Source organism: Tursiops truncatus, chromosome 2 (genome assembly GCF_011762595.2).
Source record: "Tursiops truncatus isolate mTurTru1 chromosome 2, mTurTru1.mat.Y, whole genome shotgun sequence".
NCBI lineage: Eukaryota > Metazoa > Chordata > Mammalia > Artiodactyla > Delphinidae > Tursiops > Tursiops truncatus.
In genome coordinates, this window is record NC_047035.1 from 92,611,659 (window position 1) to 92,627,264 (window position 15,606).

The 15,606-nt window shown below is 37.5% G+C and overlaps 1 protein-coding gene across 7 annotated transcripts in view; it reads right to left on the reverse strand.

The window, feature by feature from the left end:
* Positions 1 to 15,606, reverse strand: part of GABPB1 (GA binding protein transcription factor subunit beta 1) — a 79,289-nt gene that overhangs the window by 7,786 nt on the left and 55,897 nt on the right. For 5 of the 7 annotated variants that reach the window (XM_073800978.1, XM_019929327.3, XM_073800977.1 and 2 more), the window contains one exon: positions 2,076 to 2,261. In XM_073800978.1, coding sequence (XP_073657079.1) covers positions 2,076 to 2,261 — 186 coding nt within the window. The remainder of the gene's footprint in view (positions 1 to 2,075; positions 2,262 to 15,606) is intronic. The other 2 variants (XM_019929350.3, XM_019929333.3) reach the window with 1 other exon arrangement.

The following is a 15,606-nucleotide window of genomic DNA, read 5'->3' on the forward strand; positions in this document are numbered from 1 at the left end:
AATTCCAGAAAAAGACCTATTGGTCTTTGTTATGGCTTGAATTGTGTCCCCCTCAAAATTCAAATGTTTTAAGTCCTAACCCCCAGTACCTCAAAATGTATTTGGAGATAGGGCCTTTAAAAAGGTTAAAAAGGTAAAATGAGATTTTGGTTTTATTTTTGGCTGCATTGGGTCTTCGTTGCTGTGCACAGACTTTCTCTAGCTGTGGCGAGCGGGGGCAACTGTTTGTTGCAGTGCACAGGCTTCTCATTGTGGTGGCTTCTCCTGCTGCAGAGCATGGGCTCTAGGCACGCAGGCTTTGGTAGTTGTGGCTCGCGGGCTCTAGAGCACGGGCTCGGTAGCTTTGGTGCACTGGCTTAGTTGCTCCGTGGCATGTGGGATCTTCCCCGACCAGGGCTCGAACCCACGTCCCCTGCATTGGCAAGCAGATTCTTAACCACTGCGCCACCAGAGAAGTCCAAAATGAAGTCATTTAAGTGGGTCCTAATCCAATATGACTGGTCTCCTTATAAGAGGTTAGGTCGCAGACAACACACACAGACTGAGGGCTGACTATATCAGGACACAGCAAGAAGGCAGCCATTTGCAAGCCAAGGAGAAAGGCCTCAGAAGAAACCAAACCTGCCAACACCTTGATCTTGGACTTCCACCTTCCAGCACTGTGAGAAGATAAACTTCTGTTCAGTCACCCAGTCTGTGGTAGTTTGTTATGGCAGCCCTAGCAAACTAATACAGTCTTTTTTTTCCTATCACATTACATTTATCAATTAACTCAGGAAGAATTGAGAGCTTTATAATAGTGAGTCATCCTATCCAAAAACATGAGTTTCTTTCCATTTGTTCATCAATGAGATTAGACTGTGTGTATAATGTCAGGTTTTGGAAACAATGTTATATCTGCTTAAAACAAATACTTTGAAAGTTTCTTCTTTTCTATATAATTAGAATTAGTTCTTTAAAGCTTTGTGAAAGTACCTGGGCTTGATCCAAATCTTGGACCACCAGCAGGAGATTTCTGCATAGCGGTGAGAAAAGCCTCCCAGGCTCCACAGGTCAAGGGTTTCCTCCTCCACTGCTATGGCAACAAAATCATTCCTTGAGACCTGGCCTCTCTGCAGGGCCATACCTCCACTATCACTCTAAACCAAACCTGGTTTAGGAGAACTTCTACCTCCAGCCCTTCCGTTCCCTAATTCCTTCACAGGCCATGAAGAGGCTTGGTCTCTGCAATCCTAGTCGTTTTCTAAAAGGTTATGTGTGCACATACTTTTTTTGATGGGGGGTGGGGGAGTACAGAGTACTGGGTACTGGGATGCTTGTTCAGATAGGAACTTTCTGCACCTTCTCTTTCTGCTTCCTCCAGCTTTCATGCTCTAGTCTATCTTAATCCTACTTGCAGCACTTCCTACTCAGATTGGGCCCTGTCTTACTGGAAGTGTATATTTATTGCTGATTTCTGAGCTCAACCCCTTTTCTTGATGCACGACTGGGGGTTTCCCTGATACTGCCCTGGCTTAGATCTTAAGATGTTTTTGGCAAGCACTTAAAATATGGAATTTTGTGGTTTTCTCAGTCTTTTAGGTTCACTAAACATGAAACTGGGGCTTATGTTTCATCTATCTTATTACTACTCTCTTATTACTCAAAAGGAAAAAATTGGGACAATTATCAACAAAGCTGCTAAAAGTTGTCACTATGTTCCTACCATAACTCCTAAGTCCAACTTCTTTTTAAGTAGCTTTTTTTCACATGGTGTTTTTAAAAGCCCGTATGATATCTGAATTGCATTAAATGGCCTAGGAAAGTATTGTCCAATACTGATTTTGAATTATTTATTTAAGCTCATTTTCCAACCAGAATACTTTGGGGCCAATTCCTCTTTGTACCTAGTATACAACCAGAGAAAGCAAGCTAATTTTAACAGTAGCCTAAGCAAATAAAACTAGGCAATTAAGTCTGCTGCAAAAGGTTACAAAAACAAAATTTAAGGCAAAAATAAATGCTTTGAAAAACATGTCACAATTTCCTGAGGATTAAGAATAAATGCAAACTTTATGTAAATGCCTTCTACCAACCTTGTTGTCCATCTGGCATGGTCACAATGATGGGCTGACCTATTCCACTGGTTGGAATGGAGTGCAAATTTCCAAGCTGAATTCCATCTGTAACTATTGTGATGACTTGCTGACCCCCTGAACTAACTACTTGCTGAATTGCACCATCCACAGATTCTGCAGTAACTACTTCCTCCGTAGCCACTACTGGAAAAAAATATATATATGTAAAAATCAGTGAACATATATAAAAGTATGAACAGAAGTTTATTTTTGCTCTGCTACCTTTGCTGTCCATCCTTCTTTCTTACACAGAAAAGCTTTTACATGATTTTTAAATTCAGTCTCCATTGGTGTTGTAGATACCTATGTAAATAGTTGACTACAAGTCCCACAATTTACAATAAGTGAGTTCCAACTATCTATGCATGCACATGTTTAAATAAACTATCTTCATTTAGTTCTATGAGGTACGAAATTTAGAAGCTCTCCTAAGGTCACAGATATGACAAAGGTTATGCCAGCTTAATAAGATTCCACAATCCAAAAAATAAGATATTGTATGTGGTTATACTCCATTCAAATTTACATATATGAGTTGATATATATTTCCTATCCAACAAAACATGGAAATTTGTATTCTTCAAGCAGAGAGAATAAACAGTATTCCCTTTTTGGATTGTGTGAGCAAGGGTTGCCTTCATAATAAGTGGCAAATAGATCTGGTACTGTAGGCTATGAAAAAATATATTAACATTTACATAAATAAAATTCAAAACTATGTTCTCAATGTTTTATGAAAGGTTCAGAGAGGATTCTGGCAGCTGAACACAGCACTCCAGGTCTTGCCTAGGTAAAGAAATTGCCAAAATCCCTTCCCACAAGCTACGCCCAACTACTGATCCCAAAAGACTACACATAGCAGCTTTACTCATAATAGTCAAAAACTTGAAACAAATCAGATATCTGTCAAAAGTAGAATGAATAAACTGGTAGATTCATGCACTGGAATACTACACAGCAATTAAAGTGACTCCTGATGTGATGCAACAGGAGATTACAAAATATCCCTGTGTTCTTATTGGAAATGTTTGACCTGAATCTAATTATTAAGAAACAAATGAATCTAGAATGTGAGTGATCCTGCAGACAACTGGCTTAAACTCTACAAAGATTTCAGTGTCATAAAGAACAAGTGAGGCAGTAAGACTGTCCTAGATTGGGGGAGACTAAAGAGACATAATAATCGAATATAGTGTGTGAACTTTGATTGGATCCTGGGTGAAAACAAATAGTTATAAAGGACATTTTGGGGATAATTGAGGAAACTTGAATATGGACCATATGCCAGATAATATTACTAAATTAATATTGTTTTTAAGAAACATAATAGAACTGTGAATACATAGGAAGCTGTCCTTGTTCTTGGTAGATACATGCTGAAGAATTTAAGGATGAAGTGTCATGATGTCTTTAGCCTACTTTCAGATAATATGGCAAAATAAAAGCATGTGTCTGTGTTTGTGTGTGAACATGCAGGTGTGGCAAGATGTTTACAGGTGGTGAATACAGTTGCAAGGTATAAAGTTCATTCTCCAATTTTTCTATGGGTTTTAATAACTATCAACATTAAAAAACATTTTAATATAACTAATTCTGAAAAAAGAAATGACCAAAAAAACTATTTCTAAATGATATGGTTTTTTGAAATGTGTTATTTGAGGCAACACTTTACCAAAAGTGTAATGAAATAAAATCATTCTCTCCTGAAGTCACACTACCCTTCAGATACACAGTTACTCTGAAACACGCCAAGTTGCTACCAAATTCCAGCAGAATGTCATGGATATTAACGACCAAGGGATTTACTAAATACAGAGATGCTCTAATTAAACAAACTCCTTTTTTAATAAAAGGCAAGATAAGTACTAGGACCCTAGTTTTCAAGGATGAACTCATGGTAACAGGCCTGGCTGCAACCCTGTTACTGTGTTATTTGGGTAATCAAGGGTCACAATGCAAACCACAGATGATATTCAAAATGCAAAAACCTTTATGTTTTGAGTTCTCTCATTTTTGTTTGTCTTAAACCATAATTAGGCTTTATCACCAAGCACTTAAGAAAATTTCAGGAAGATAATTATTAAAATGAAATGTAGGGCATAAAACAGTAATGTATTCAATAGAACAACTACTGAGGTTTTCAAAGACATTAACTATTGCTTTGATCTTGTAAAAAATATCCATATGAAAAACAAATGTTCACTATGGTTGAATGTTAACTATAAGTAGCAAGTATTTTTAAAAACATAATCATATGTAAGAAATTTCTGAGACCACATATGATCAAGGCACAACTCAAGAACTTTCATCTTTGCACTATTTGCAATGACTGTCATTAAGATAAGAGAGTTCTTGCCTTTCATCTAAAAAGCTTTCTTTTTAAGTTGTGCTATGGTAAGGAATTTAAGAAAAAATTATAAGGAAACCAATTATGTAAGAAAACAAAGAACCCCCTCAGTAATCCTAAAAACAACCCAGCAGTGAAATGTTGAAACATGTAAGAATAAAACAGAAAGCCTAAAAACTTTAAAAAGAATGTTATTTAAAAAAATATACATAGACAGATATATCCAAATATAAAACCCCCGGATAAAAAAATAACTAATAAATATTCATTGGTCTAATTTAAAAGTCAAGTTATAATATACAAAGAGAGCCTAGATAATCTACAGCATCTCTGAAAATGTTTGAGACCTCTTGTTCAACATGACTTTTGAATTTTAATGCCATAAAAGTCAACTAAGACAAGGAAAAAACTGTCTTTCAGATGTTACTAGAAGATTGAAAATTCTATATGCATATAAATATTTCAATAAAATAGAAACTAGGCTTACTGAAGAAAAAAATAACATTTCAAAAGTAGGATTGCCTGCAATAGAACCTGACATTTTTTTTAAAAAGGCAAAAACAAGACAATCTTATGAAGCCCAGTAACATATACCTGAAAGCCAATTCACTTTTATTGATCTACTTTAGGAACAGACAAAAAAAAACCAACAACATGCAAAGGGGACCTGACTCAAATTTCACTATTAGGAGAAAGGAGGGAAACAGCCACCAGATGCATTATACCTTTGGAAAAAACCACCTTATTAACAATTAGCTTAAGTTGCTCTAAAGACAAAAAGAAGGGTAGTCACAGATGTCCATTTAATGGGATTATATAGCTGGGCCGCAAGAAAGAATAAGGCTAAGCAATGCAAAATCAATGTAAAACTGTAGGTTAGAGCCATAAAATATTGTTTTATAAGAGTTTCATAAGGACTAAACTACACTGCAGATGTAAGGCCTACATCCAACCAATTTTAACTTCTGATTCTACAACTAAATAACTCTCAAATCTATTCACTTCTTATTATCCCTTTGCCAAATCCTAATCCACGCTACCATTATTTCTTCCCCAGGTGACTGCATTAGACTCCTAACTAAACTCCCTTCCAGAGCCCACCAAAGAAATCATTTTAAAAGTCCTATATAATCTTACCTTCAATTACCATGACTTACTCTCCCACTTGCTGAGCTCAGCCACGCTGGTCTCTGAGTCCTCTGAAAGGACAAGCTTTCCTGCCTCAAAAGCTTCACATGTGTCCTCCTTCCTAAAATGTTCTTCCCCCAAGTTTTGCTCCACTAATTCCTATGTATATTTTTTAATATATATAGGAATTAGTTTAAATGTAGTATAGTAAATATATATAGGAATTAGTTTAAATTTAGTTTAAATGTCTCTTCCTCTAGAAAGACTCACCAACTTGGTCAAAATCCTGTATTCTTTATATATACCACGAATCACAAGTATTTATCTGAGTGAATAACTTTAATATCTCATTCTACTGAAAGACTACGTGTTCCACAAAGGTTGGGACTGTATATGATTGTTTACCAGAACATAAGAGATATTCAACAACAATCTGTTCAATGAATGAATAAATATTTTTCTAATTGTAAATGAACAGCTATTTGTAAACCAATATATGGAAAACTTAGCTCAAGAACAGTTTTGAGTTATTCCTTTAACATAAGCATGATATATCCCTCCATGAATTTTTATTATTTGTACATTTTAATTTTGTCCTAAAGCAAGAAGTGAGAGTAAGGGTGAGAGCTTCCTGGAATTTTGATTTTCCAAATAGGAAACACCTGTAACAGACTGGTGTGTAAGCTTTGGTAGAAAAATAGGACAACATGATTGCCTCTGTTTAATAGTGTACCACCAGGGGTGGTTTTCTTATGAGGAAAAAGGCAGCTGCAATCCCCAAAAGAAAATATTTACTTTTTTGTATCTTCATTTTGGAATACATTCCAAAATGGAATAACTTGAAATGAGTTCTTATCTATCTAAATCCTTAAATCCCATTCATTCTTTAGGGTACAACTCAACCTCACCCCACTCCCCTAACCCCATGCCCCAACTCCAGCTAAAAGTAATCTCTGTCCTCTGAAGAACTATAGTGCCGACCGGCACTCACCAGCCCGAGAGGCTTGTTTGCTCACACGCCGGGGCGGGCGGGACTGGGAGTTGAGCCTCGGGCTTCGGTCGGAGCGCAGGGAGAGGACCGGGGTTGGCGGCATGAACACAGCCTGCAGGGGTTTAGTGCGCCACGTATAGCCAGGAGGGAGTCCGGGGAAAAGTCTGGACCTGCCGAAGAGGCAAGAGACATTTTCTTCCCTCTTTGTTTCCTGGTGCGCCAGGAGAGGGGATTAAGAGCGCTGCTTAAAGGCGCTCCAGAGACGGGCGCGAACCGCCGCTAAAAGCGCGGACCCCAGAGACGGGCATGAGACGCTAAGGCTGCTGCTGCTGCCACCACCAAGAAGCCTGTGTGCGAGCACAGGTCACTATCCACAACCCCCTTCCGGGGAGCCTGTGCAGCCCGCCACTGCCGGGGTCCCGGGAACCAGGGACAACTCCCCCGGGAGAACGCACGGCGCGCCTCAGGCTGGTGCAACTTCATGCTGGCCTCTGCCGCTGCAGGCTCGCCCCGCACTCCGTGCCCCTCCCTCCCCCTGGCCTGAGTGAGCCAGAGCCCCTGAATCAGCGGCTCCTTTATCCCTGTCCTGGCTGAGAGAAGAACAGACGCCCTCCAGCGACCTACACGCAGAGGTGGGGCCAAATCCAAAGCTGAGCCCCTGGGAGCTGTGAGAACAAAGAAGAGAAAGGGAAATCTCTCCCAGCAGCCTCAGAAGCAGTGGATTAAAGCTCCCCAATCAACTTGATGTACCCTGCATCTGTGGAATACATGAATAGATAACGAATCATCCCAAATTGAGGAGGTGGACTTTGAGAGCAAGATTTATGATTTGTTCCCCTTTTCCTCTTTTTGTGAAAAGTGTCTATGTGTATGCTTCTGTGTGAGATTTTGTCTGTATAGCTTTGCTTCCACCATTTGTCCTAGGGTTCCAGAAGAAGAAGAGAAAAAGAAAGGGACTGAGAAAATATTTGAAGAGATTATAGTTGAAAACTTCCCAAACATGGGAAAGGAAATAGTTAATCAAGTCCAGGAAGCACAGAGAGTCCCATACAGGATAAATCCAAGGAGAAATACGCCAAGACACATATTAATCAAACTGTCAAAAATTAAATACAAAGAAGCATATTAAAAGCAGCAAGGGAAAAACAACAAATAACACACAAGGGAATCCCCATAAGGTTAACAGCTGATCTTTCAGCAGAAACCCTGCAAGCAAGAAGGCAGTGGCAGGACATATTTAAAGTGATGAAGGAGAAAAACCTGCAACCAAGATTACTCTACCCAGCAAGGATCTCATTCAGATTTGATGGAGAAATTAAAACCTTTACAGACAAGCAAAAGCTAGAGAGTTCAGCACCACCAAACCAGCTTTACAACAAATGCTAAAGGAACTTCTCTAGGCAAGAAACACAAGAGAAGGAAAAGACCTACAATAACGAACCCAAAACAATTAAGAAAATGGGAATAGGAACATACATATCGATAATTACCTTAAATGTAAATGGACTAAATGCTCCCACCAAAAGACACAGATTGGCTGAATGGATACAAATACAAGACCCATATATATGCTGTCTACAAGAGACCCACTTCAGACCTAGAGAAACATACAGACTGAAAGTAAGGGGATGGAAAAAGATATTGCATGCAAATGGAAACCAAAAGAAAGCTGGAGTAGCAATTCTCATATCAGACAAAATAGACTTTAAAATAAAGACTATTAGAAGAGACAAAGAAGGACACTACATAATGATCAAGGGATCGATCCAAGAAGAAGATATAGCAATTGTAAATATTTATGCACCCAACATAGGAGCACCTCAATACATAAGGCAAACACTAACAGCCATAAAAGGGGAAATCGACAGTAACACATTCATACTAGGGGACTTTAACACCCCACTTTCATCAATGGACAGATCATCCAAAATAAAAATAAATAAGGAAACACAAGCTTTAAATGATACATTAAAAAAGATGGGCTTAATTGATATTTATATGGCATTCCATCCAAAAACAACAGAATACACTTTCTTCTCAAGTGCTCATGGAACATTCTCCAGGATAGATCATATCTTGGGTCATAAAACAAGCCTTGGTAATTTTAAGAAAATTGTATCAAGTATCTTTTCCGACCACAATGCTATGAGACTAGATATCAATTACAGGAAAAGATCTGTAAAAAATACAAACACATGGAGGCTAAACAATATACTACTTAATAACGAAGTGATCACTGAAGAAATCAAAGAGGAAAGTAAAAAATACCTAGAAACAAATGACAATGGAGATACGACAACTCAAAGTCTATGGGATGCAGCAAAAGCAGTTCTAAGAGGGAAGTTTATAGCAATACAAGCCCACCTTAAGAAACAGGAAACATCTCGAATAAACAACCTAACCTTGCACCTAAAGCAATCAGAGAAGGAAGAAGAAAAAAACCCAAAGTTAGCAGAAGCAAAGAAATCATAAAGATCAGATCAGATATAAATGAAAAAGAAAGGAAGGAAATGATAGCAAAGATCAATAAAACTAGAAGCTGGTTCTTTGAGAAGATAAACAAAATTGATAAAGCATTAGCCAGACTCATCAAGAAAAAAAGGGAGAAGACTCCAATCAATAGAATTAGAAATGAAAAAAGGAGAAGTAACAACTGACACTGCAGAAATACAAAAGATCATGAGAGAATATTACAAGCAACTCTATGCCAATAAAATGGACAGTTTGGAAGAAATGGACAAATTCTTAGAAAGGCACCACCTGCCAAGACTGAATCAGGAAGAAATAGAAAATATGAGCAGACCAATCACAAGCACTGAAATTGAAACTGTGATTAAAAATCTTCCAACAAACAAAAGCCCAGGACCAGATGGCCTCACAGGCAAATTCTATCAAACATTTAGAGAAGAGCTAACACCTATCCTTCTCAAACTCTTCCAAAACACAGCAGAGGGAGGAACACTTCCAAACTCATTCAACGAGGCCACCATCACCCTGATACCAAAACCAAACAAGGATGTCACAAAGAAAGAAAACTACAGGCCAATATCACTGATGAACATAGATGCAAAAATCCTCAACAAAATACTAGCAAACAGAATCCAACAGCACATTAAAAGGATCATACGGGACTTCCTTGGTGGCGCAGTGGTTAAGAGTCCGCCTGCCGATGCAGGGGATACGGGTTCGAGCCCTGGTCCGGGAGGATCCCCCATGCCGCGGAGCAGCTGGGCCCGTGCGCCACAGCTACTGAGCCTGCGCTCTATAGCCGGTGCTCTACAGCAAGAGAAACCACTGCAATGAGGGGCCCGCACACCGCAAAAAAGAGTAGCCCCCACTCTGGCAACTAGAGAAAGCCCGCGTGCAGCAACGAAGACCCAACGCAGCCAAAAATAAAATAAATAAATAAAAAAAAAAAAAAAAAAAAGGATCATACACCATGATCAAGTTGGGTTTATTCCAGGAATGCAAGGATTCTTCAATATATGCAAATCAATGAACGTGACACAGCATATTAACAAATTGAAGGAGAAAAACCGTATGATCATCTCAATAGATGCAGAGAAAGCTTTTGACAAAATTCAACACCCATTTATAATGAAAACCCTGCAGAAAGTAGGCACAGAGGGAACTTTCCTCAACATAATAAAGGCCATATGACAAACACACAGCCAATGGTGAAAAACTGAAAGCATTTCCACTAAGATCAGGAACAAGACAAGGTTGCCCACTCTCACCACTCTTACTCAACATAGTTTTGGAAGTTTTAGCCACAGCAATCAGAGAAGAAAAGGAAATAAAAGGAATCCAAATCGGAAAGGAAGAAGTAAAGCTGTCACTGTTTGCAGATGACATGATACTATACATAGAGAATCCTAAAGATGCCACTAGAAAACTACTAGAGCTAATCAATGAATTTGGTAAAGTAGCAGGATACAAAATTAATGCACAGAAATCTCTGGCATGCCTATACACTACTGATGAAAAATCTGAAAGTGAAATCAAGAAAACACTCCCATTTACCACTGCAACAAAAAGAATAAAATATCTAGGAATAAACCTACCTAAGGAGACAAAAGACCTGTATGCAGAAAATTATAAGACACTGATGAAAGAAACTAAAGATGATACATATAGATGGAGATATATACCATGCTCTTGGATTGGAAGAATCAACATTGTGAAAATGACTCTACTACCCAAAGCAATCTACAGATTCAATGCAATCCCTATCAAACTACCACTGGCATTTTTCACAGAACTGGAACAAAAAATTTCACAATTCGTATGGAAACACAAAAGACCCCGAATAGCCAAAGCAATCTTGAGAACGATAAACGGAGCTGGAGGAATCAGGCTCCCTGACTTCAGACTATACTACAAAGCTACAGTAATCAAGACACTATGGTACTGGCACAAAAACAGAAAGATAGATCAATGGAACAGGATAGAAAGCGCAGAGATAAACCCACTCACATATGGTCACCTTATCTTTCATAAAGGAGGCAGGAATGTACAGTGGAGAAAGGACAGCCTCTGCAATAAGTGGTGCTGGGAAAACTGGACAGGTACATGTAAAAGTATGAGATTAGAGCACTCCCTAACACCATACACAAAAATAAGCTCAAAATGGATTAAAGACCTAAATGTAAGGCCAGAAACTATCAAACTCTTAGAGGAAAACATAGGCAGAACACTCTTTGACATAAATCACAGCAAGATCCTTTTTGACCCACCTCCTAGAGAAATGGAAATAAAAACAAAAATAAACAAATGGGACCTAATAAAACTTCAAAGCTTTTGCATAGCAAAGGAAACCATAAACAAGACCAAAAGACAACCCTCAGAATGGGAGAAAACATGTGCAAATGAAGCAACTGACAAAGGATTAATCTCCAAAATTTATAAGCAGCTCATGCAGCTCAGTAACAAAAAAACAAACAACCTAATCCAAAAATGGGCAGAAGACCTAAATAGACATTTCTCCAAAGAAGATATACAGATGGCCAACAAACACATGAAAGAATGCTCAACATCCCTAATCATTAGAGAAATGCAAATCAAAACTACAATGAGATATCATCTCACAGCAGTCAGAATGGCCATCATCAAAAAATCTAGAAACAATAAATGCTGGAGAAGGTGTGGATAAAAGGGAAGACTCTTGCACTGTTGGTGGGAATGTAAATTGATACAACCACTGTGGAGAACAGTATGGAGGTTCCTTATAAAACTACAAATAGAACTACCATATGACCCAGCAATCCCACTACTGGGCATATACCCTGAGAAAACCATAATTCAAAAAGAGTCATGTACCAAAATGTTCATTGCAGCTCTATTTACAATAGCCTGGAGATGGAAACAACCTAAGTGTCCATCATCGGATAATGGATAAAGAAGATGTGGCACATATATACAATGGACTATTACTCAGCCATAATAAGAAACAAAATTGAGCTATTTGTAATGAGGTGGATAGACCTAGAGTCTGTCATACAGAGTGAAGTAAGTCAGAAAGAGAAAGACAAATACCGTATGCTAACACATATATATGGAATTTAAGAAAAAAAAATGTCATGAAGAACCTAGGGGTAAGACAAGAATAAAAACACAGACCTACTGGAGAACGGACTTGAGGACATGGGGAGGGGGAAGGGTGAGCTGTGACAAAGCGAGAGAGAGGCATGGACATATATACACTACCAAACGTAAGGTAGATAGCTAGTGGGAAGCAGCCGCACAGCACAGGGAGATCAGCTCGGTGCTTTGTGACTGCCTGGAGGGGTGGGATAGGGAGGGTGGGAGGGAGGGAGACGGAAGAGGGAAGAGATATGGGAACATATGTATATGTATAACTGATTCACTTTGTTATAAAGCAGAAACTAACACACCATTGTAAAGCAATTATACTCCAATAAAGATGTAAAAATAAATTAATTAAATAAAATAAAAAAAGAAAGCCATTCCTCTCTCCCACATCTTTTCCTTAGTAGAGATTCACCTATGCACCCCATAAACAGTTGAATAAATATTAAATTACACATAAAGATGAAATAAATAAGAAATATATATTATTCAAGCAAATCTTTGCTGTAGTACACTCACAATCTTTAGATATTTACTATACAGTCTATTAGTAGTAAGAAATAGAACTTTTAAAATTTGGGTCAAATTCTTAAATTTTGGTGTGCCATAGGATCACTTTTGGTGTGCCATAGGATCACTTTTGAGAGCATGTTAAAAACATGGATGTCATGGTCCCACCCTAAAGTTACTGAATTAGAATCCACTGGGGTAGAATTGGGGCAAATGATTGTTGAGAAGGTGATTCTGATTCACACAAAATTTAAGAATGCTGCTCTTGTTGATATTACCATATTAATTCAAACTAACTGAGAGCAGTTCAAATTAGTAGAAAACTTGAATCACAGAATATTTAAAGTAACACAGCCTTCTAATCATTGGGTACATAAATTAACAAGATAATTTCCAACTATTTCCAAGCAAAAATTCGACTAGTTTGTTTGAAGAACCTAGGGGCAGGACAGGAATAAAGATGCAGACATAGAGAATGGACTTGAGGACATGGGGAGGGGGAAGGGTAAACTGGGACGAAGTGAGAGAGTGGCATGGACTTATATACACTACCAAATGTGAAATAGATAGCTAGTGGGAAGCAGTTGCATAGCACAGGGAGATCAGCTCCGTGCTTTGTGACCACCTACAGGGGTGGGATAGGGAGGGTAGGATAGGGAGGGTGGGAGGGAGGGAGACGCAAGAGGGAAGAGATATGGGAACATATGTATATGTATAATTGATTCACTTTGTTATAAAGCAGAAACTAACACACCACTGTAAAGCAATTATATTCCAATAAAGATGTTAAAAAATAATAATAATGTAAAAGAGGACAATTATTATATTAATGTTAGAGATGCCTGATACTTCTGAATTATTCCACTCCAAAATTATGAAGGATGTTTTAAACAAGTATCTTGAAAACTGTGTCTGCATACTTTTAAAGGCTGTAAATATTTTCACTGATTTGTTTCAAAATGAGTAAGGTAATTTCATGTATCAGAAGACAGTTGTATCCTCCCTTTAAAAGAAATTAAAAATAAATAACTTAGTATTTTGATTTATGTATCACTTTCTTATGAGTTTGCTGAGTGTGAGTAGTCCTTTATATTAACCCAGGATATATTAATAAAATATTTCTGAAACCTCAGAGCTGAAAACTAAACCTCAGTCAATGATCAATGATAATATCTTAATTCAGATGACTATTGCGAGATGAGATAGTACACGTAAAGCACTTAGCATAATAACAAGCTTATAGCAAGAACCCTATACATATTAATCATTATTTTTCTATATTTCATCATGCCAAGTTAAATTTATGACTTACATCAAGTGTTTCATCATGTTTTTCTGGCCTGGCCTGGACCTAGATAGACCTAATGATTATTTAATATAATTATGCACATTAGCATAGGCCTGTGGGCTCAGGAACTGAAATAAAAACTCCCAAAAAACCAATTTAATAAAAATGAACATTAGCAACAAACTCTTCAGGGTATACTGAGATTTATCAAATTTTTTTTTTGTACTTCTATCAAACAGACAAAGAATCATGAAAATTATGCATGGAGATTAAAAATTTAACAAGTTAAATGCTCGGAAAAATAAAGGTTTATGAGAAAAGAATAAAACTGGAAATATTTACATAAAAAATGCCAGTAAGGAAGCAATTCAATCATCAAACAGTGACAATCTGAAGTTATATTTGCTTGTAACATCAAGAAGACATTTCGTTTCACAATGAAAGCATTATACTAGACTGATTTCCTTTATGATGTTCCCATTGGACTAACATTAAGATTTGTTTTATATGTCAAAGATAGTCCTAATGTAAACATGAAAGAACTATTTAAAGCCATAGTTCAAATGAAACAGCATGGTATTCTAGACTATCATGAGTACCTCCCCTCTGTATATAGGACCATGTCAGCCAGCTAGCTTCCATTTCAAATGCAGTCCATTTGCTGCTACACTGGCTATTTATTATCAGAAGATGTATTTACTGTACTACTTAGCCTGTAAAAGAAAAGAATAAGAGCAGTACCAGTTAGTGTACTGATGGTTCTTATATTTTTTTTTCAATCATTTAAAAAGGGCAAACAGGAGAACATTTATTTCAAAAGACTGCTCCAAAAGATACACCTCAGAAGTAAAACTAGGAATAGCGATGCTTTTGTTTCATACAAGACAAAGTGATGATTACACAAATATTTATTCCTATCACAAACCAAATTATAAACATTCTAGAAGAGACTCGGCCACTGATCACCTGAAGAAACTGCGTAGAGGAAACAGTATATTTAGTGGTCACAGACACACAACTTGGGAATCAGTCAGACCTTGAGCACAAACTTCCTTTCACCACTTAATAGCCATGCTACATTAGACAAAACTATTTAACCTCCGCAAACCTCAATTTCATCATATATAAAATGGGAGTACTACTTCATTTCCCAGATCCTGAGATGTCCTTGAAAAAACATATAAACATTTCTAAATCAGGATGAGTCTGACAAATAATGTTAAAAGAAACTGGACGGCCAAGAGGCAGAGAAATAACTTGACTGAGCATGTGCAAACTGACCTGCGAGAAGATATTTCTTTATGTGATTACACAACTCAGCTGAGTTGTTTATACTGGCGGCAATGTACTCACCTGAATTTTAACTTAATTTAAGCTCTTAAAATACCTTCAGAAAGATTTCACTATGATGTAGTATTGAAATAAAAAAATTGTTGTGCTCACAGAAGACTGTAAGTCACATGCAATAAAAATCAACTAAAATTGTCAATTCTCTCACACTAGACCACACATAACATTTTCAAAGGTAGAAGTTAGAGAAGTTGGTATGACCAATTTGTGGAGTCAAACATCTAAATGTAAAAACTTCGAGCTGACTTTGAAGAAAAGATTAATTTTCAGAGATATGTACTTTAAT